Source organism: Microtus pennsylvanicus, chromosome 5 (assembly GCF_037038515.1).
Source record: "Microtus pennsylvanicus isolate mMicPen1 chromosome 5, mMicPen1.hap1, whole genome shotgun sequence".
NCBI lineage: Eukaryota > Metazoa > Chordata > Mammalia > Rodentia > Cricetidae > Microtus > Microtus pennsylvanicus.
In genome coordinates this window covers 93891764-93914448 of record NC_134583.1, presented here as the reverse complement: position 1 = coordinate 93914448, position 22685 = coordinate 93891764, and the positions used below count along the sequence as shown (strand labels likewise).

The 22685-nt window shown below is 42.2% G+C and overlaps 1 protein-coding gene across 1 annotated transcript in view; it reads right to left on the bottom strand.

Moving 5' to 3' along the window:
• The window catches only part of Osbp (oxysterol binding protein), a 31008-nt gene continuing 8323 nt past the window's right edge, over nucleotides 1-22685 (bottom strand). The window contains exons 4-14 of the mRNA XM_075973560.1: nucleotides 18528-18726; nucleotides 18183-18285; nucleotides 17865-17919; nucleotides 17546-17677; nucleotides 11737-11982; nucleotides 11380-11500; nucleotides 5104-5207; nucleotides 4143-4238; nucleotides 3397-3578; nucleotides 2342-2562; nucleotides 1-2258 (exon numbers count right to left, since the gene is read on the bottom strand). Coding sequence (XP_075829675.1) covers nucleotides 2116-2258; nucleotides 2342-2562; nucleotides 3397-3578; nucleotides 4143-4238; nucleotides 5104-5207; nucleotides 11380-11500; nucleotides 11737-11982; nucleotides 17546-17677; nucleotides 17865-17919; nucleotides 18183-18285; nucleotides 18528-18726 — 1602 coding nt within the window. The 3' untranslated portion in view covers nucleotides 1-2115. The remainder of the gene's footprint in view (nucleotides 2259-2341; nucleotides 2563-3396; nucleotides 3579-4142; nucleotides 4239-5103; nucleotides 5208-11379; nucleotides 11501-11736; nucleotides 11983-17545; nucleotides 17678-17864; nucleotides 17920-18182; nucleotides 18286-18527; nucleotides 18727-22685) is intronic.

Sequence of the window (22685 nt, the reverse complement as noted above, 5' to 3'; positions counted from 1 at the left end):
TAGCTTTTTAAAAATTATTTAATTTAGTAGGTTTTTTTTTTGAAAAAAAGCAATAAGGCAAAAAAACTGAAAATATATTTTCTTGTTTTGCTTTCATGTGACTTTATTCCATCTTCAGGACTTCTAGGCTTCTTCCGTTAGCAGGGGTCTGGGAATCAAGCTAGAAATGTAGTGCAGATATAGAGGAAGGGGCTAAAGCAACAAGGTCCTGGGAAATTTCCATTCTATTCGAAGGCTCCAGAGATGGTGCCCATTTTATGGACCTCCCTGGAGTAACCCCTTGTGCTGGGAAAAGCCTTCTTAGGAGGAAATTCCCCAGTGCTCAATCTTTGATCATATTTGACCTAGGGAGGGAGAGCATGGATGCAGGGGATGACTAAAAATACTAATTTACCCAGTAAAATCCAATTTCCTGAAGGGATAGCTTCCTCTGGAATGGTATTTTCCCCACGGACCCACAATGGCTGAGGCTCAATAGTTAAGGAACAAAAACAAAAATATTAACAAAAAGTACATAAGGAAGGCACCTCAATTTATGACCCTCAACCAAGGGTGGGTTGCACAAGGGTTATGTTTCTGAACAGGAAACTAAAATTAAAACAGAAAAATTAAAGGAAGCAAGCCAGGGCCCGGCAGGCAGTTCCCAAAGGGCACAAGGGCTCTTAGCTCACATCCTTGGAAGAAAACTCTTTTGGGATTTAGCCTGAGCTGGCTGGGACATAAGGAAGGTGGAAATCACCTTCCTGACTTTCTACCCATACTCCTACGGAAGGAAACTGAGGCAGGAAAAAGACTAGGACTTCCTTTCCAAGAGCCAGGTGGTCAGGGAAGCAGAGCTGAGGCAGCAGTGGATCACCATGGCACGAACCCTCCTCCTCGTCCCTGTTCAGTAAGCGCCACATGTTTGGGGTTGCAGTGCCCCTCAAAGGTGGAAAGCAGAGGAGCATCGGCCCATATTAATGCATGTCCAAGAGAGTCCCAGGGAGACAGGTGGTATATAAAAAAAAAAATCAAGATTCTTCATGGGAAAGAGGAAAACAAACAAAAAATTAGATTTTTCTCTACATACACACACACACACACATATATATATATAATATACAGATGATTTAACACATTATTCCAGAGGTGGTTCCATTCCATGGGACTTTCAAGATGATGAAAACGTTTGTTGCAGAGAAACTTCTCTCAAATTCTGAAGTGTACAGAATGGGTCAGGCAATGTTTAGCTCCAGAGTGTGGCACAAACCCAAACTGGTACTGTGCCAGGAGAAAAGCCAGAAAGGCAACGAAAGACGGGATGAGGAGGGGCTGGGAAGGTACAAATGGCTAGCAGTCTTCTTCCACCCTGCCTGTGTTCTCAGAGGTTCTCCACCTGAGGAAGACCATAAAACCCCTTCATAAAAATACTGTGGCCCTCTTATCAACTACCAAAAGAGGCCTCTGGTTGTTGTCAAAGTAGAAGAAAACAGCAGAGGGGTGTTGTATATGCAAGTGAAGACAAAATCTCCAAGAACGTAACTCAATATTCCAGCCCTGGAGAACAATCTCTCCTGCAGATGCTCCCAAACCTTAGTTATTTACACACGCTGCTACATTAAACCAAGCCCATGTGTGAACACACTTCCTAACATGAGGCCTGTGCAAGATGCCTCTGCTGATTAAGTCTTAATGTGTTTCTTTTTACAGAACTTTAAAATCAGTTCTTGCTCTGAACAGCACCAAAATGCTCATGAATCACAATCTTATGCAGATCTTGGCTGAGCAGGACACTACAAAGGAAGGGTAAATGACGTCATCTTATATTGGGTCAGAGGGAGAAGACCAGGGACACTTACTTGCCTTTACAGATGTAGAGTAACACTAACTTTCAGCCACTAAACCGCTCCCTTACAAACATGAGTATCTACTACGTCGATTTCAGCGTCAATCAGCTAAGGCAACCAGCCAATCACCACCATGGGTGTCTGCTTCTGGTGATTGATTTGGAAAAAGTGATTGGTTAAGACAGACAAATTTGAGGAAAGCACTTGGTAAGAGTCCCAACTGCCAGCCTTCCTGCACATCCTCTGCCGTCTTCTCCGATCGACCCTCTTCCTTTGAGTTATAGCCACTTCAGAAAATGTCTGGGCAAGAACCCCAGTCCTGCTTTTCCTTACATTCCCAGTATTCACCCCTATAAATATGAGTTAGCTCCTTGGTGACAGGGTCCTTCTTCCGCTCAAACCACAGTGCCTTATAGGGGTCATATGGTGTGCCTAAAAGGGAAGAAAATGAAAAGCAAGTTTAGAGCTGGCACTTGCCATGTACAAGAAATCAGAGCAGGGGACAGGGTTGTTACCATCTTCCGTGGCTTTCACAGCTTCTGCTTCTCTCTTTTTCCTGGAGAGTCTCTGCTTTTCCTCTAGGCGCTGCTTCTCAGCATTTGCTTCATCCCAGCGCCCATTTTCCATCAGTCTCTGGTCAGGCCTCAACCGGCTGTCTGTGGGCGCAGTGCCACCTTCCCAGGCATTGAGAGTGAGGGCGAGCTCTGAGAAGTAGTACATGTTTTCTGCATTCTTCCTAAGAACAAACAAGACAAAAGAAAGGCAGCTCTAGAGCCTCAATTCAATCCAAGGAGCAACAGCTTGGAACACTGCCTGTATCTAAGTGTCCCACACATGGAAAAACTCCAAACTCTTATCAGGTAACTCCAAATAAGAGAGCCAAACTATACTGCTCCCACCTTTCCCAAGCATTACTTCATCCAACAGTTACTGCAGCATCTGCACTCAGAATTATCTATATTTATCAGGAAGAATAAAATCTTCAAAATTGCCTCATTTCTATTTCCTTTGCTTCCCTTCAGACCTCTTTCTGGGATGATCTGGCTATTTCTGTAGACATAATATATGATGATAACAAGAGACAAATGGCCTGCATTTGTCTCCAAAGCTCTGTGTGTTAGCTCCTGGGGTCTGTGGGGAAACTGTTAGTAGGCAGAAAGCAGCTTTCTTCCCTGGCTGCGCTGAATTGCTGTGAGAATGCAGGGCATGGTGGTGAAAGCCTGTAACCCAGCTCTTGGGAGGTAGAGGACCAGATCAGGACTTCAAAGAGCCTGAGCTATACAGTGAGACTAGACATTGTCTCAAAAACAGAACACTAAATTATAAAGAGATTGTTTTGAGTGGACCTTAAGAAAGAAGAACTACAATTTGGTATATGTTTGGTGAGGTAGATTCTTGGAAGAAATCATGCTTCAACTCCTATCATGTGTACAATCTCTAGTAATCTCTGCACAGGTTCTGATCTCCCTGGACAGTTCCACAGACAACCACAAAGAAAGCAGGCAGAACACCTTTATACTGCCCCAGAATTATACGCAAAGCCACCAGGAGGCTTGTATGCGATACTCACGGTAAAGGATTCCTTTTCCACAGCATAACCCTACTTTCTTCTGCTTCATGGCCTCTCTGTCGACCATCACCCCCATTTTCCCCAGAGGCTGGCTGAACTTTGAAACAATCCATTTTCTCATCCCATGTCCCCAGGAGGGCAAAGTGAACTTTTCCTGATGGGTCTGTAACTTCTCCTGTCACCTACAAGAAAAAGTCTTAGGGTAAGTCCTAGCTAAATCCAATTATTATAACACAGCCATGAATTCTTATTACACAGGAATTTCTGATGTAAGAAGGAAAAGTACCTGACAAAGTTACTCTAGAAATTACACAGATCCACAAACCCATTTGAATCCTCAACTAGTCTTCACTTTCCCCCCATTTTTTAAACAGTTTCTTTGTGTAATCCTGGCTGTCCTGGAACTCACTCTGTAGACCAGGCTGTCTTCTGCTTCCCAAGTACTGGGATTAAAGGCATGCACCACCCCCCTGGTTAGTCTTTATTCCCACGTGACACTCTGGATCTTGTAGATCAGGCTGGCCTTAAACTCACAGAGATCTGCCTGCCTCTGCCTCCCGAGTGCTGGGATTAAAGGTGTGCACCACCACCTAGCTTCTTTACATCTTCTTTATGCCTACTTTTCTGACATCCATATATAGAATACATGTCTTTCTACCTACCTACCTCAATACAAATGCACACTCACCAGCCCTTCTAAGGGATACACACTAAATGAAAAATATTTACATTTCAGCCTCTCTTACCTTTCTTGCTACATCCCTAGAGAAGTAGCTATAAGGAACAAATTTAAGATTACACTTGTCTCCTGTCTTGTGATTTACGATGTCAATCTCACCAGACTATAAAGAGAAAAGAATCATGGGTTAGTTTTATGAAGACTGACGTAAATTTTACATGTGAGCGCTCCCTTGTTTAAAGACCTGGGGCACTGTGGAAACCCTCTGTAATCATTGTATTTCAGGTTGAAATTAAGGTCAAACTGTTTGTGTTTCACATGTTGGTAACATGACTTGGCCTTCAGTACACAAACTGAAATGCACAGGTAGTAATCCACCCTTCTGAATAAGTCCCTCACGAGGACTCTTCTACAATTCCTTTGCTTGACACAAATGACAATTTCAAAACTCTACAGATCTTCCTATAGACTCCATTTGTTTGATTTTTTCACTCCTTTCTAGCCCTCAGATACTCAGCTTAATTCCGCATCAAGCATAAACCCTCCTCAGAAGATAATATAGCCTCTTTTCTGGCCGAGCTAGAACAGTCTTACCCCAAAGCTAACACTTAACTAGACAGACTCTCAGCATGTCTCCTGTATTAGGCAATTCTATTATACTTGCAGCCTATACACGCCATATTTCTTCAACGACACACTAATTCCTGCAGGGCCTTCTCTGACTTTCTAACGCTAGTGCCTAGGACACTGCAAATTCATTAAGAGCCGGGGCTATGTAACTCTGTCTTGCATTCCTTTATATTGCCCAACAGAGTCCCAGGAGTCACTGATGGAATGTATAATTTGGTCATTCATAAATAATAATTTGTAGATAGAATTTTACAGAGGTGGGACTACTGCCTGAGAGAATATCCTTTAAGAGATCCAGTAAAAAACAGTCTGGGACTAGCTACTGGATCCTAAATACAACAAAGATTACCTGAAGAGGTACTCTGAAGTTCAGAGACATTCTGGGTATCTTTGCTCACCTGATCTATCCACAACTTGCCCACAATAATGTTGTGTACTGTTGTGGTAACTTTTTTCCAGGTGTAATGGTGCCCAGTTGCATGGAAAATACAATGGATGGTACCTAGAAGCAAAAGTGTACAGCCAGGTATCAGAAAAACAGCACCATGCACACTAGAAATAAAGATTAATTTCCTTTTAACATTTCTTACTTTATAAAAAGAAAACAGCAAGTAAATAAGGAAAGAAAGAAAAGCATAACTTTCTCAAATGTTGTACTGGTTTACTTTTGTTTATTTGATTTTAAGTATAGGAATAAAATGATTAGGTGATGTCAGATAACAATTGGTGCACTTTAGCTAGGGAGTTGTATAATACAAATTTCAAAATTCACAGAAAAAAGGCAAATGTGTCCCATCATGGGGGAAAAAACAAACACTGTGAAAGGAACAAGTATGGGCAGTCAGGATTAGTAATCAGTTGGGGGACCTTAAGCAAACCACTTATCTATGGGTCTTAATATTAAGAGTGGAGAAATAGAGAGAGGAGAGCTTCAGAATTGGAACTGGACTTGGTCCTGGTTTTTCACTCACTAGCTATGCAACCCTATGCTACATAATAATTTGTCTAGGTTTGCTCTGGTACTAGGAGAATCTTTTGACTGTTGTCATTTCTCAAGAGAGATTATCTTAGGTGGGTTTGAAACTTCATGCTGCTGAGGTAACTCGGTGGACCACTGACAGCTAATGTTAATGAAATAATTCAGGATGAGAGCAAGACAGGTCAGAAAGTCAACGGTGTGGTGGCCCAAGTTTGGGCTTTGAGTAACCCATTATCATCATACTTACTAACCTTCAAGAAGGAAAGACAGATGTTGAATTAAATCTTACGGATTTCAATTAATTAAGTTTACATTATGAACCCCGTCCAAAACCAAAACACCCTCTGGAGTCCAAAATTCAAGAATAACACATCCTGATTCCTTTGGGGTCATGGAAGTGCTGTATGCAGAACCCTCCTTGCTTTAGCTCCCAAGTCTCTTTCATTCAGCTAACCCTGATTTGTAGAGAGAATGACATCACTGTATGTGCACCACTTTCCTGAGTTCCACAAGTCATTCCAGTAAGTTTTCAAAACTAATGACACCGGAGAGATGGCTCAGTGGTTAAGAGCACTTTTGCCTTTGCAGAGGACACAGTTTGGTTCCCAAAAGCTACATAATGACTTACAACCATCCATAACTCTAATTCTAGAGGACCTGTCTTTGACATTCTCTTCTGATCTCTGAGGATACCAGGCACACACACAGTACACAAACACATGTGCAGGCAACACACACACACACATAAAATAAATAAATCTAGAAATTTTTTTTTCAGTTGTCAAACCTGAGGGAACTTGGGTATCCCATAAATTTATAGCTTGTTGGTCCAAAGTATGGAAAATTTTGCACACCAAAATTTGTGGCTTATATCAGAAGCAAGGACATTTTGGGGACTGTGCTCTTAATGTACTGAGACTGTAAATACTGTGGGTAGTTAAATGTCAGAACTGCACTTATAATAAATATTTTAACTTCTTTTGGCCGGTTTTATCATCTACAGACTTGGGAAAGCACATCCTGGTCAGCAGTAAACATTTTATTTGCTCACCAAGGTGCTTGTAATGTAACAAGTACTTAGCAGGTATAGCTTCCCAAAGGATACTAAATTAAAATCCGTAGCAGGAGCAGAGGTATCTGAGACCTCAAAATGTGTGTGTGTGTATGTATGTGTGTGTATGTGTGTTTGTATGTAGTTAAGAGCACTTTCTGTTCTTGCAAAGGACCTGAGTTCTGTTCCCAGCACTCATGTCAGGTTCTCACAACTGCCTTCTGGTCTCCAGAGGCATCTGAACACTCAAGGCATACACATACACAGATATACATATATACACATAATAAAAAGATATTTTACAGAAACAAGATTTTACATTGAATTACAAGGGAATTTAATCAGCTAAAACAATTTTGAAAATAAACAAAACTGGAAGATTCACACTTTCTGATTTCAAGCTTATTACAAAACCATAGTAAACCGGGCAGCGGTGGCGCACACCTTTAATCACTGCACTCAGGAGGCAGAGGCAGGTGGATCTCAGAGTTCAAGACCGGCCTGGTCTACAGAGTGAGTTCCAGGAAAGCCAGGACTGTTACATAGAGAATCCCTGTCACAAAAAACCAAACCAAACCAAAATAAAAAACAAAACAAAAAAAATCGCAAACAAACAAATGCATACTAACAAAAACAATGTAGTACTGGCATAAAGACAAAGAAGTTATGATCAGAAAGCCCACAGATAAGACCTTACATACACTCTCAAATGATTTCTGACAAGGGTGCCAAGATCATTAAATAGGAAAAGGACAGTCTTTTATTTACATGCAAAATGAAGCTGGACCTTTGCAAAATAGTATACACAAACATACACAAACATTAATCCCAAACATCAATTTTTTTTCCAAATGTCAAATATTACACCTCAAACTATATAAAACTCAAAAGAGGTCAGGCAGTGGTGGCCCAAGCCTTTAATCCCAGCAGTCAGGAGGCAGAGGCAGGTAAATCTCTGAGTTAAAGGCCAGCCTGGTCTACAGAGTAAGTTCCAAGACAGTCAGGACTACACAGAGAAACCCTGTCTTGGGTGGTAAGTGGGGTAGGCTGGAGTGAGGAAATAGGGACACTCGAAATTGAAGGCAAAAGTTTCAAGACATTAGTTTAATAATGACTTTTTTCTTCTTTGGGTTTTCAAGACAGAGTTTCTCTGTGTAGACCTAGCTGTCTTGGAACTCAGAACTTCTGCCTCTGCCTCCCTAGTGCTGGGACTAAAGGTAAGTGCCACCATCACCAAGCAGTAATGACATTTGGGATGAGACACCAAAAAGTATAAGCAACAACAAAAACAAACACAAAAAGAAAATAGAGAAAATGGTCTTTTTTTGAAAATTAAAAATTTTGTACATCAAAGGGCAATACAATAAAAAGGAGTAAAAAGGCAACTTACAAATGGAAGAAAACATTTGTAAATCCTATTTTTTGTTTGTTTGTTTTCTTTTCTTTTTGATACAGGGTTTCTTTGTGTAGAACAGGATGGTCTTGAATTCAGAAATCTGCATGCACCTTCTGAGTGCTGGGATTAAAAAAATCATGCGCCACCACTGCCTGGTTTATAAATCCAATTTTTTTTTGATAAGGGAATGATATCCAGACCACATATAAAACTCCTAACACTCAACAAAACTCAGTTTTAAAATCTGGCAAGGAGTGTGGCGGCACACAATTTTAATTCCAGCACTCAGAAGACAGAGGCAGGGAAGTCTCTGAGTTCCATACCAATAAGACCTTGTCTCAAAAAACAAAATAACAAAAACTGCCAAAAAGGCCCAGGTATGGTGGTGCACACCACTGATCCCAGCACTCCAGAGGCAGTGCATCTCAGTAAGTTCGAGGCCAGCCCAACTGACATTTTGAGATTCAGACAGCCACAGCTACAAAATCTCAAACAACAACAAAAATCCTAAAAACAACTGGGAAAGGACTTACATAAACTACTCTAAAGTAAACACACAAATCATTGAAAAGCACACGAGGGAGGAATGAATGAAGGACGTGAGGTAACTACAGCCTTGGCACACTGTCTGGAGTGATATACAATGGTAGAGTCACATAAAATGATGGAAACTGTGGAATTTCTCAAAACATTAAAAAGAATTACCATGTGATCCAGCAATTCCACTACTGCTATATACTCAAAAGAATAGAAAGCAATGACTCTAAGAGATATTTATACTCAACTTCACAGAATTTATATGCAATAGTTAAAACATGACATGGAAGCAACCTATAACCATCAACAGGTGGACAGATTAAAAAAAATGTGTGTACATGTGCAATGTAATAGGAATAGTTAGCATAAAAAGAGAAATCCTAACATTGAACATAGAAGAAAAAGACCCTGAGATGAAATAAACCTATCAAAAAAGACAAATCTCGAAAATCAAAAAAAAAAAAAAAGACAAATACTTTTAAATCACAGATCTGTGAAAATTGTACAGACGAAAAGTAGAGCAGTGGTTTTCTGAGTCTGGAGGAAGGCCAAATGAGGGGTCTGGGTGCAGTTTCAGCTGAACAAAATAAAGTGTCTTGGAGCCAGATCATTAACAGTGTTCATATACCATCATGGATGTAGTAAATAGCACTTAACTACACACTTAACATGTATGAAATGCTTATATATGTGTGTGTATACACACACGCTCACACACACACACATACACATATATAAAAGTATATAATTACAATGAAATATTTGAGGGGGGGGAAGCATACAAAAGCCAAAAAAACAGTAGAATAACAAAGTCAAGATGTTGAGAAGACTATCAAAGGAAGAATTCTATATCCAGTAAAACTATCCTACATAAGCAAGAATTCAAGAATCATTCCCAGATCAATAAAACTAAATAATCGGTCTTCTAAAAATTATGAAAGGACACACTATCAATAGCTTTACTCCACATTAAGAAACTAAGAGAGTCAGGCGGTGGTATCGCACACCTTTAATCCCAGCACTTGGGAGGTAGAGGCAGGCGGGTCTCAGTGAATTCGATCCTGGTCTACAAAGTGAGCTCCAGGACAGCCAAAACTGTTACACAGAGAAACCTTGTCTTAAAAAGCAAAACAAACAAAAAAAGAAACTAAGACCAGTAAATCCAGCTATATATTAAAGACAGTATATAACTTTTTCTTATAAAATATCTCTATAAGTAAACAAAATAAAATTATGTGATAAGATTATGAAGTATAAAAGAACACTTTGCAGGGGGTGGAGAAATGGCTCTGTGGTTAAATGTTCTTGCAGAGGAGCCAAGGTACAAACATCTGGTGGTACACAACTGTAACACCAGTTCCAGGACATCTGATGAGTCTGGCTTCTGTGGGAACTACACTGAACACAAATGTACACATTCACATGCAATCTCTCTCTCTCTCTCTCTCTCTCTCTCTCTCTCTCTCTCTCTCTCTCTCTCTCCCTCTCTCTCTCTCTCTCTCTCTCTCTCTCTCTCTCTCACACACACACACACACACACACACACACACACACACACATTAAAACTAGCAAAAATAAATCATAACAGGGTTTCTCTGTGTAATAGCCCTGGTTTACCTAGAACTTGCTTTGTGGACCAAACTGGCCTTGAACTCAGAGAGATTCACCTAATTCTGCCTCCTTTTGGGATTAAAAGCATGTACCACCTGGGCTGGAGAGATGGCTCAGTGGTTAAGAGCACTGAGTGCTCTTCCAGAGGACCTGGGTTCAATTCCCAGCACCCACATGGCAGCTCACAACTTCCTGAAGATCCAGTTGCAGGGGATCTGACACCTTCACACCAATGCACATAAAATAAAGTTAAATAAACTGTAAAAAATATTTAAAAAAAAAAAAAGCATGTACCACCATGCCCAGAAAAAAAAAAAAAACCTTAAAAGACTTCTCTCTCTGTCTCTGTCTGTCTCTCACACACAGAAGAAAATCAGTGCGGAATGAGGAATGGCAGCAGCTGTAAAGTTCTGGTGTGCTTCCAACTCTACAGGTCAGGACTCCTACTCCCAGGCTTCATCTTTTTGATCCCAACACAAAAAATAGCTTGTAATTCAATAAAATAAAGTTTCATTTTATCCAGGATTCAATCATTACATAAATGACACCTAATCCATCAAGCAGAGGAGAAGACTGTGAGAGAGAAACCTAATCTCATAATCCTAACTGTTCTATGTACAGACAGAACTAGAGTAATGGGAAAACACCATTGAAATGATGTCTTTTTTTTTTTTTTTTTTTTTTGGTTTTTCGAGACAGGGTTTCTCTGTGGCTTTGGAGCCTGTCCTGGAACTAGCTCTGTAGACCAGGCTGGTCTTGAACTCACAGAGATCCGCCTGCCTCTGCCTCCCGAGTGCTGGGATTAAAGGCGTGCGCCACCACCGCCCGGCTTGAAATGATGTCTTAAAGGCATGCTAGAATCCATACTCTAAAGTAGTACTTAGAGACAAAAAGTAAATAAACTAAAGAGGCAAAGATATGGCAGGATGGGTCTTAAAAGGGTGCCTGGCCTCCTTACGCATTTGAAAGCTGGGGAGTTAAATGGTAACTAGCTAGTGATGCTGGTGCCTGAATTAGAGTTCCATTTCTTGATGCCTGAAACAGTAGCCTCCTCCATCATGCCAGAACACCTTTCACCGGAACAAATATGGTGGCCTTACCGAGGGGCATAATGGAGAGGTATTTGCCTCGAAACTTGCTGGTGATTTTGATTTCCTGACGCAATGTCCAGCCATTTTTGGATTCAGCATGGTGTGCGGCAGCAGGGGGATGATGACTCACCTTGGAGAAATCAGGTTTGAATTAAGAAAAGACTGGAGAAGAGAAAGACATGGCTCATTAATTGGCAATAAACACTCAAGAGTCTCCCTTTATATTTTTACATCCACAACAGTGGTGAACGACAGGCCTAGTGTGTTGAATCCTAATGAAAAAGAAGACAGAATGGGCTGAGACTGGCTTCTCAAAACCTACCCAGTCATAAGAAAGGAAAAGTGTTACAGATCTGGGCTCTTTACCTGCTCACAGAGGGATCGATAACCATTCTCCTCTAGTCGGTCCAGTTCGAAGGTCTCCCCAAGGAGAGGGTTGAATGGCTTGCTGGTTCGGAAGACAGTAGTGGAATAGGAGGAAACGGTGAAGGCTGCAACATAGCAGAGCTGTTCTAGAGAGTTCTCACATTTTGCAGCTCGGTCTAATAGCTCATGGTATTCCAGATCTTCAGTAAGGCGCTGAAGCATGGACAAGGGCTCATTAAAGTTTACCTGTAAGGAAGAGAACAGATTTAAAGCCTTTTCCCTGCCATTCACAGGAGACAGCTGGAGATGCTGAGATGCTGTGGTGATAAGGCAACAGGAAGACAAAAGAAGTTGCAGCTCTCCGATTAGACTCCAGGTGACCCACTCTCCCCTGTTAACATCTACGTCAGGGAGTGGCAGGAGTCACTGCCCTCTCAGATGGAAACCATGCGGCTTCTAGGCAGCACTGCAGACTCGACAACAGCCATAAGTTACTGACCACAGGAGACCCCATCAGACAGTAAATGAGGGAATTAATTGAGTGATTAAAGGAACAAAAATTTCAGAAGTGTACCTAGAGAGTAAGTTAGATATGGAACAATCTGGGGGAGAAGCAAAGGGGAGATAAGATTATAAAAGTACAGGAGTGCCTTGACCACAGAAATGATGGCACTGCCGAAGTCAGCTTCTCCCCTGGACTAGACGCTGGCTGAGGCTTGGTCAGGAACTGACTTCTGAGGCTGGACAGTGCTCTAGACATGGACTGTTGCTGCTGGAGTGGAGAGGAAGCAGGACATACTCTCACTCTTCAAATCTGACAGCCAACTTATAGCAGTCAATCGCTAGATGATGCATTTCAGCTAGGGAAAATGTGCGCCTATCCATTAGACAATATTATCCGAGTGCCGTGTGTGCCAAAGCCTGTGCTTCCCACATGGTGGAGAAGTGAACAACAGACACTGCTCACACTGCTTCTCCCTCAAGAAAATAAGTTAATTTCTAAGGTAACTTTGAAATTTTAAATAATTTTGCTAATTTAATATTTGTTGAAAGACCAGGCATGGTGGCACATGCCTTTTACCCAGCCATGTGCATGAAAGAAAAGACAGCAGGTGAATCTCTGTGAGCCTGAGGCCAGTCTGGCTTACATAAAGAGTTCCAGAACAGCCAGAACTACATAACACAGACCCATGTATCAAAAAACAAAAACAAACAAACAAGTATATTTTGCTTTAGGGGCTGAGCTTAGCGAGTAGGAGCTCTTACTCTGCCAGCATGAGGACCTAAGTTCAAATCTCTACTACCTACTACTACCTACATTAAAAAAAAAAAAACAGGCATCATGGCTGCATGAGCTTGTAACCCCAGCACTGGGGGTAGGGGGAGCCCACATGTAGAGACTGGCACCTCCCAAGAGTTCAGTGGCTGTTCAGTCTAGCTGAAATGGGGAGCTTCAAGCCCAGTGAGAGACCATCTCAGTATGACATTGCCAGGTGAGGTTCTCCTCTGCCCCCCATGCACAGCCCACACAAAATATAAATAATTGAGAGAGAGAGAGAGAGAGAGAGAGAGAGAGAGAGAGAGAGAGAGAGAGAGAGAGAAGGGAAGGGAATAGAAAAATGGCTCAGTGATTTCTTTTCTTTTTTGGTTTTTTGAGACAGGGTTTCCCAGTAGCTATGGAGCCTGTCCTGGAACTCTGTAGACCAGGCTGGCCTCCAACTCAGAGATCCACCTGCCTCTGCCTCCCGAGTGCACGACCACCGCCCAGCAGAGGCTCAGTGATTAACAGCACTTGCTGCTCCTCCAGAGGACTGGACTTCCATTAGTAACATTCATATCAGCTGGCTCACAAGCACCTTTAACTCCCGCTCCAGGCAATCAGATGACTCTGTCCTCCAGCCACTTGAACTCACATGCACATACCCACACATATATGTAATAAGCCCACACTACGAAAATGCTTGAATGTGGCACAGTGTCCAACTGGTAACAGTAAGACCCGAATCCTTAATGTAGCAGAATCTCTTAGTGACAACAATTCAGGCAGAATAAAGAAAATTTTTCACATATTCAGAGGAAAATCATGAAAAGCTGTGTCCTGGGCTACCAGACATAGAAGAGAACCTGGACCAGAGAGAGTCCACACATCACTAGTCTGTCACTATTTTTCATCTACATATAACCCACCTTCTAATAAATGTTCCAAGAACCCTGGTCACACTCAGAGGCCAAACGCAAACAAATGAGTTTGAGTATTTTAAGGAGAAGGAAGCAAGGACCTTACTCACTGCTAATGAGAGTTAGTTAGCCACAAAAGACAACCAGTGATTAGCAACACCAGCCAGCCATGAGCTGGGGACATGAAGAAGGGACATCACTGTACCTCAGAGGGTGAAGGGATATGCAGAAGCTTAGCACCTTGAGGAGCTCAGGAAAGACTGTTTAGTGAAACCTAGAGTCACACAGATGTTGTCAGAAAAATGCCTAAGAGGAAGCCATGATCTCCTACTGCTGACTTATACTGGCAGTGCCCAGCCAGATGCCAACAGGAACAGAACCGGCTGACCCCAGCTCTCTTGTGATAGAATGCTGTCTGAAAGATGACTTGTCTGGAGGGTACAGGATTGCACACTCCTAACGGCGATATCAATAAGGAAAGAAGATACAGGTCACCTACCCCAGAAGCTCTTTAGAAATAGAATCTACATCCCGAGAATGACGGCCTGCCTTTCCAGTCCACCTGCCTACTAATTCCTATAAGGTGCTCAATGCTCAAGCAAGTGGTCCTCCTTTATTTAGGTTTCCCAAACACCAGTGTTTTGGAGGTTTCTCTACTATAAGCTCATTAAGATCCTTTTCTTAGCTGGGTGGTGGTGGCGGTGATGCATGCCTTTAATTCCAGCACTTGGGAGGCAGAGGTAGGTGGATCTCTGTGAGTTCGAGGCCAGCCTGGTCTACAAGAGCTAGTTCCAGGATAGGCTCCAAAGCTACAGAGAAACCCTGTCTCAGAAAAAAATAAATAAATAAAATCCTTTTCTTCTAAGTCAACTTTCATTTTATTTTACTACCACTATTTTTTTCCTTTCCGTTCCTTTTCTTTTCTCTTTCTTTCTTTCTTTTTCCTTCTTTTTTTTTTTTTTTAGACAGAGTTTCTCTGTGTAACAGCTCTGGCTATCTTGGAACTTCCTTTGTAGACCAGGTTGCCCTCAAACTCACAGAGATCCACCTGCCTCTGCTTCCTGAACTGTGATTAAAGGCATTTGCCACCACTGCCTGACTATTACTACTGCTATTACTATACCATCATCATCAATATTATTATTGTGTAGTACTAGAGATGGAATGTAGGGCCTTAAACACCCTAGGCAAGCAATCTTATCACTGAGCTACATTCTCACCTTCAGATTTAGTCTTTTAAAGACTAAACCTTACACACGTGTATAAAAATCTATTTATTTTTTGAGGCTCAATTAATTACTTTAGTATTTGCTGAATGTCAATGTCAGGCAATATGCTGAGCATCAAGGACATACATAGCAACAATACAGTTCCTAGTTATGAGAAACAAACAGTCTATGAAGACGTGGTACCTATGTACCAAGAGGCTGAGGAAGTATTTTATTTCTGCTTCTAAGTACCAGGTTATGGACAGAACATGCAGCTCCCACACCCTAAGTCTTTATTTCTAGACTTTTCTCTACGTAGCTATGGTCAGATAAGTAAGTTGTGGCCACAGAGATTCAAGAGATTAATGGATTGTGCAATTTCCAGGAAGTACCTTTAAAAGGCACAGCCTGCTCTTACTTTTCCATCCTCTAGCTGACTGCAAAGTATCCTCCGACGGCTCAAGGAGCCATTACAGATCTATGAATTACAGCACTTAATCATTAGAGAGCCACAAAACAGAAAGAAACTTGGTACTGACAGTGGTGATATCAGCTCTGGACAGCCTACTTTTTGGATTTCAAAATAAGGATGTTAAGCTAAATTTGTTTAAGGCAGGTGCCTGTTTTCTGTTTGCTTTGTTTTTGTTTCCTCTGTAAAGAGCTACACAGTAAACATTTAAGCCTTCAGGACCACGTGGTCTCTGTCACATCACTCAACACTGCTGCTACAGCAAGACAGCAGCTACAACAGAAAGGAATGAATGAGTATCTCCGTCCCACAAAGCTTGATTTGTGGACAGTAGCCTCATGAATTATTACATTCCTTTAGATTTCTTCCCCAACCACTTAATGAAAAAATAAAAATAATTCTTGGCTTATGGCTGTTTAGATGGCAGCCAAATTTGGCCCCAGGGCCTTAGTTTGCTGACTCCTGATTCAAATTAACGTAGCTTGGGATTTCTTTCTATAAGCCAAACATCTGCCTAAGACGCACGCTCGCACTGCATAGGGCAAATTAGAGATACTCAGAAAATACTTGTAGAATGAATAAGCAAGCAGAACACTGCCAGACACAAACTATGGAGCTTCCTGGAGCACAGGGGATCAATATTTTACCCTGATAGATACTCCAGAGGTTTATTAAAGAGTCACTATAGCAAAATCCTCAACAAAGAGCCGTAGTCACAGCAGAGTGCCATAGGCTAGTGGACAAATAAACATAGTTCAAGCATAAAGAGCAGTGTGTGTAAATGCCTGAAGGGAAGAGGCAAAATGCCTGATACTTGAGGTCTATCCTGACTCTAATCTTCCTGACAGAGATCTGCCCATCAGGAGAAAGCACACAGCCCACTAAGGAACCAGATTATAGTCAAGGCAGCGATGACCCACTAAAGGACGGTAAGTTGAGAACTGACATGACCACACTTCCAGTTTTCCCTTTGACAAGAGCATGGATAGACAGAAGTGTAGTTAGAGGAAGGGAGGTCAGTTCAAATCCCATCTCTTTGCTTATTTTTAAGACAAGGTCTCAAGTAGCTCAGGCTGGCATTGAACTCCATCTGTAGTGAAAGCTGACCCTCAACTCCTGATCTTCCTGCCTCTATGTCCCAAGTGTTGAGATCATAGGAGAGTACTACCATGCCCAGCCCCAATATCCATCTTCATCATGGAGATGGTCCTTATCTTCTAGGTTTAATTAACTACTTTTATTTCTTTGTTTCCTTTGTATAGGGCTTCCCATAGCACTAAAAGAGGAAAAATACCATCCACCTATTTCCTTGACTATCTCTTTTAATCTATGTGTATTTTGTTTTTCTGTGCATGTCTATAAGAGTGAGATAAGGTCTCACTCTTTAACCCAGGTTGGCAGGGAACTATGTAGCCTAAGCTAGTCTCAAACTCTTGTCATTCCTCCCAGTGCTGGTATTAACAGGCATGAATTGTCACACGCTATTCACAGCTACTATTCTGTTATTTTAACCCGGGGGAGGAGAGGATAGTTGTGTGTATATGTGTGTAATGAGTGCATGTGCATACCAAGGCAGACACCAATGTCGCCATGCCTGACTTTTTATGTTCTTGTGCTTACATGGTAGAACCTTTACTGACCAAGTCATCTTAATCTCACTATATGCTTCTTCAAGACAGTATCAGTGCTGTGTTATCTGTGCATGCCTCACGCCTGCCTGCCTGCCTGCCTGCCTGCCTACCATGGAATTGCTCATAAATGTTATCAAAAATAAGCAACTGACTCTAGATGATCTGGAAAGATACTAGATCCTTAGCCAGTACTACACAATCTGACTTAAAAGGATGGTTTATGACTAGCAAGGAAATAAAGACCATGCTTAAAGCTGCTACAGTGTAACCAGAGTGCCACTGAGGCAGAAAGGACACCAGTCTTGAGTATTCGAGGACCTCACCGGCATTGGGATCTTAGAGAGCTCTTTTCCAATGCAGTTCTTCATGATGCTCCACAAGTTGAGGCTGTAGTTTGGCTTATATGGTATTCTGGTTCTCTTTTCCTTCTTGGTCTCCTCCAGCTGATGCTTGTACTAGAAGCAAAAACAAAGCCATTCAATCAGCCACAAAGAACAAAAAATCTGCTATCTATAACCTTCCCTTCCCCCATGCTTAACAAACAATAACAGAAGTTTCTATTTATCTTAGCACTTCACAGACAAGTTCTTGGGAATCAAAACTAAAGTCCCTCAACACTGACAACTTCCGAATAAGAGTTACCTGTTCATCAAGGCTGATGTCACTGCTGGCTCCACTGATATTGCTACCAGTACGTCTTCATGGATGAAAAACAGAGGAGAATTAGAACAAAGACCAGAATTTAAGTTTGGTCCTCATCAGTTCTTTATGAAACACAATGCCAAATATACTGCACACACTTAGAATGGGTATGAATTTGGGAGTCTCTGGAGAATTCAGTGTGTAAGTGCTAACAGTTTTCCCACATCTTAGCAACTGTCACCAGCTCAGACTCTCACGGGAAACAGTCTTATCATAAAAATACACATTCATTTTCTTAAACAGTCAAGGACAACTTACTTGTGGCCCAAATTTTCAGGCATGGTGATAATCTCTGGTGCATCAAAAAATTCATTCTCATCATCTTCATCACTCATGTCCCCTTTGCCAGAACAGCACTGGTCTACAAAGAAAAAAAGCCTCATTTGTTTTCTGTGGTTACATTTACCAATGCCTAGCACAGTGGGTTCTTTTAAATACTAATAACAAACATGGCAACAATGGTTGAAAGCAGTGGGAAAGCCAAAAGAAATCAATAGCTCTAAATGCATTTCACATGAGCCACCAATTGAGAATTTCTTCCGTCAGCTGCAGAAACCACGCAGATTGTATCAGACCAGCTATGTAAAGAGCTCGGTTTCTCACCTTTACCAGAGCCAGCACTGCCCGGAGTGTTTGCCGGCAGCACCGTGGCTCCCCGGAAGGCTCTCTCCAGGTGATTGTGCTGCTTTGCCAGCTGCTCAAGAGTCTCTTCCAGTCGGATACGCTGGTCTCTTTCATACTGTAGAGACTTCTGCCACTTTTTACTATGTGTCTGGGCTAACATGAGGAAATCTCTGCAAGCCTGTACAGAGAAAGTGTTGGTTATGCCACCTCAACTAGTCAGAGTCTCCACCAAGTAACCTTATTCTGGGAACATGAGAAGGCATATGACAATTAAATACTTCCTGCTATTTCACAGTAGCGGGGACAGCCAGCTCTGTGCTGCAATCAAGGTCAGACTGAGGAAAGAGCGAACACGGTTGTCATAGTTCTCCTATTTTCCTGGTCACGAGGACCAAGCAAATACCAAGTGAGCAGCAAAGCCAGACAAAGCATTAGTGGCAGCAGCATAAAGGGCGGGCATGTGAACTGCACCCGAGATCTTCTGAATAAAAGATAAAGTGTATGAAAATTGCTTTCAATAAATCAGCTACACTCACAAAACCCAAAGCTGAGGACTGAAACAGAGAACAGATCCGCACTGACTCACACTAGAGATGGGGTAACTTGGCCTTGCTTTTATTTCAGTCATTTCGGAAACAACTGAACTTAAAAATTAGAATACTACTTGGTGAATTAAAGATGGGAGGTAGAGAAAAACAAACAACCCCCCCTCCCCAATCTGATTATCTCCATACCTTTACTGACTCCTCAAGGCTAGGATCAAATCCTAATTACGGTTACAATACAAACAGCCCTCACACAACTACTCTCCCAGCCGCTGTTACCTCTGTACTCTACAGCACAGCCACACTGAACTCACCATTTCTAGGACACACAGCTCCTTCCAGTCCTAACTACTTAGGTATATGCTACTCACTCTGCCTGTACCTCTCTTCCCTTGCCACCTTCTCTAAGAAAGGAGAGGACCTATAAGAGAAATGGAATTTCTGTGACACCCCCACTCCTAAGCAGCCAGTTGCTTCTTCTATGTCCTTACCAGTTTCAGCATACTTCTGCCTATCACACGCACAGCTGTATCATGACTGGGTTTCTATCTCTCCAGAGGGATCACCAGCAACTTTAGAATACATTTTATAGCTTATTCATCTACAGGTCTTCAGCTCCTAACACACAGCAGGAGCCACATAAAGTTTGCTTAATAAACGAAGGAAGGAACCAATGTAAGCTTGGAAGTGTATTCCCTGTAACAGAGAAACTAAAAGGTTCTATTAGAATGTCTGCTCCCATGGTTTCAACAATTGCCTACAGGTCCACCAATGGCTACTAAATCAGTGATTCCAAATTGGACTCTCTGAGATTCAGACCAGAATATCCAAGTGCCTATTCAACGGTTCAAAGTACTTCAAAATCAGTGGCTCTCACGCTTGATTCACCACATTCTCTTGCTGCCTGTTTTCTCCTTTGAATTTCTCCATCACAAAGCGGTTCCAAAGCCTCCAAGCTGTCCAAGCCTATGGGTGTCTCTCTTTCAGAGGTGCTTCCTTCTTTACATCCAAATACTAAGTCCTAGTGACTCTCCTTTGATTTGCTGGAGTCTGTAATCTCTTTCCAGCACTCCACTGCAGAAGTAGTGGAGCACAGATCTAGAATTGGGCTGGCTAGCCTCAAGTCACAGCTCTTTCCTGCCATCTGGTTAGTTACAGAAGTCCTCTGTGCCTCACAGTCATTGTCTATAAACACAGACTAACACAGAGACCACCTCAGAGTTGTCACTGTCCACATATAGCACTTAGGACCACACCGGGCTCACAGGAAGCATTCAGTAAGGCAGTAACCAGCTTGCCTGCCTCAAGACTGGCCTCAGCCTCTTCTAGTGGGCTACCCGCAGCCCGCTCATCCGCACCTGCACTGCCCTAACCTCCACTCAAGCTTCACCTCTAGCTACTTCCTCACCTAATAGTCACCAGCAGTTCCCAGACTGAGGAGAACGGGTCCACAAATACCACATCACTGCCTCCACCAATTCTCCCATTCTCTTCTTATAATATTTACGGATAATAATTAAAATTTAGCAAGAAGCACCAGGCATGGTGGTACCTGCCTTTAATTTCAGCACTAGGGAGGCAGAGGCAAACAGATTTCTGTGATTTTGAGGCCAGCCTGGTCTACATCATAAGTTCCAGGACAGCTAGAGCTACACAGAGAGACCCTGTCTCAAAAATTAAAATAAAATTGCCTTCTTTTTAGGAAGATTTCATTCTCCCTCAGCATTTGGATGCTGTGCTAGCTTCTTTAACTTTCCAAGTACAGGCGGAACACCTCCAATGTGCTGCCTATGATGTCTACCCTGTCACAGCACATAGCTGCTCAGACTGCCTTTGCACTCTGTTCCTCCTGCCTAAGCCTCCAGAGTACTGAGATTAACAGGCATGTGTCACCACACGCACTGTATTTAGAGCCTTGCTATTATCACCTGAAAGATAAACAGATAACACGCAGGATAAAAAGTGAATTTTAGATAACCACTAGATGATAACAGGGACACAGGCAGTGGACAGGAAAGCAAACAGGGAAAGAACAGCTTTCTTCCACCAAGCTGTTGGCTGACTCAGTGTTGTCCTGAGGACTGAACCCACAGCCTGGAGCATGCAAGCAAGTATTCTCCCACAAAGCTACATTCCCCTCCTAAAAGCTTGGTTCTGACTTCTAAGATCATTCCAACATAACCTAGAACTTGAGGATGAATAAGTCCCCAAAGAATACATAAGAACAATTTACAAGAGAAAAGGCTAAGGCAAGGCTTTGGTTTTATAAAGCAGGGGTGCTTTATTTAGGGGGAAAAAAAATCATATTAGAATAAGGAAAAAAAGAAGAAGACTGTCAAATAGTTGAGTATTTACCTGATGTTGATAACTATTAGCCATCCTTCTTAGGTGACTGTAATGTTTGGAGCAGATTTTTTTTTAAAGGATACATATTTGGGACTGGGAAGGCTCTAGCAGAGGACCTGGGTTAGTTTTGCAGCACATGGTGGCTTGTGGCCACCAGTAACTTCAATCCCAGGAGTTACTTCTAGCCCCACAGGCACACAAGAGGTATACAGACATGCATGCAGGGCAAACACCCATAAACACAAAATGTAAGTCTACAGATTTACCATGGATATCTGTTTGTGCGATTACGAGGCTTCCTGGTCACTCAACACCTGCATCAACACTGACCTGCTGAATGCTCCTAGGAGGTGGCTAACCTTCCTGAAATTCCTAAAAAGAAAACCTAACTCGTCTTCTTTCTGGCTGGGGTAAATCAGAGCCATGAAGGTGTTCAACATTTAAAATAAAAGCTAACACAACTGCCATAAAGTAACAAAAAAAAAAAAAGAGAGAGAAAATGGAATTTCCCCTTCCTCACAGGGAAAGGTCTTTGATCTTCAGGCACCACAGGAATTAAACTAGATCTTCTCACGATCATTCCCTAAACAAGAGAAATCTGGCACTCGTGAGGTAACTTTACCCATTTAATTAGATGGGGAGAGAAGCTCTGCAAAACCGTTTCTCACAGAATACTCGTCTCACTTATGAAATGTCCTTGAGCATTTTTATGTGCACAGGAGCTAAAACAACCTGTCAGGTGAGAATCAGTTACCAGGAGAGGAAAAACAGCATCGTAAAACCTGGTATTCTTTCATACCTAGCAATACATCAGTAAGGCCAAAGATGCTTTGTATTTACCCACAGTCTTCTAATGCCTAAGTGGAGTTTTCTGGAGTCAAAGGCTAACACTGAACTAACTAGTATTACAAGTTCTCAGCAGTGCTTGAGCCAGGCCCTGCTCAGCATTCCACATGCAGGATGCCTTACCATGCAGACTCCAAGGAAGAAGGAAGCAAAAGAACACAACAGAGTAAAGCATTCAAAAGGCTCTTTCAGCTCTGACAGATAAGCTTAGAAAAAAGAGCAAAGAGGCAAAACCAAAAACAGAAGTTTAGGCACCAAGCTAATATGTAATAGCACCTCAGATGCCCTGCCACTCAGAGAAAGGAGGTTGCACCACCGGGCTCCTTACTGCCTCCCAGGCTGATGCAATGTCCATCTAACCACTTGAGCAGAGTATCTTCACCTGGGCAGCCAATCCTGT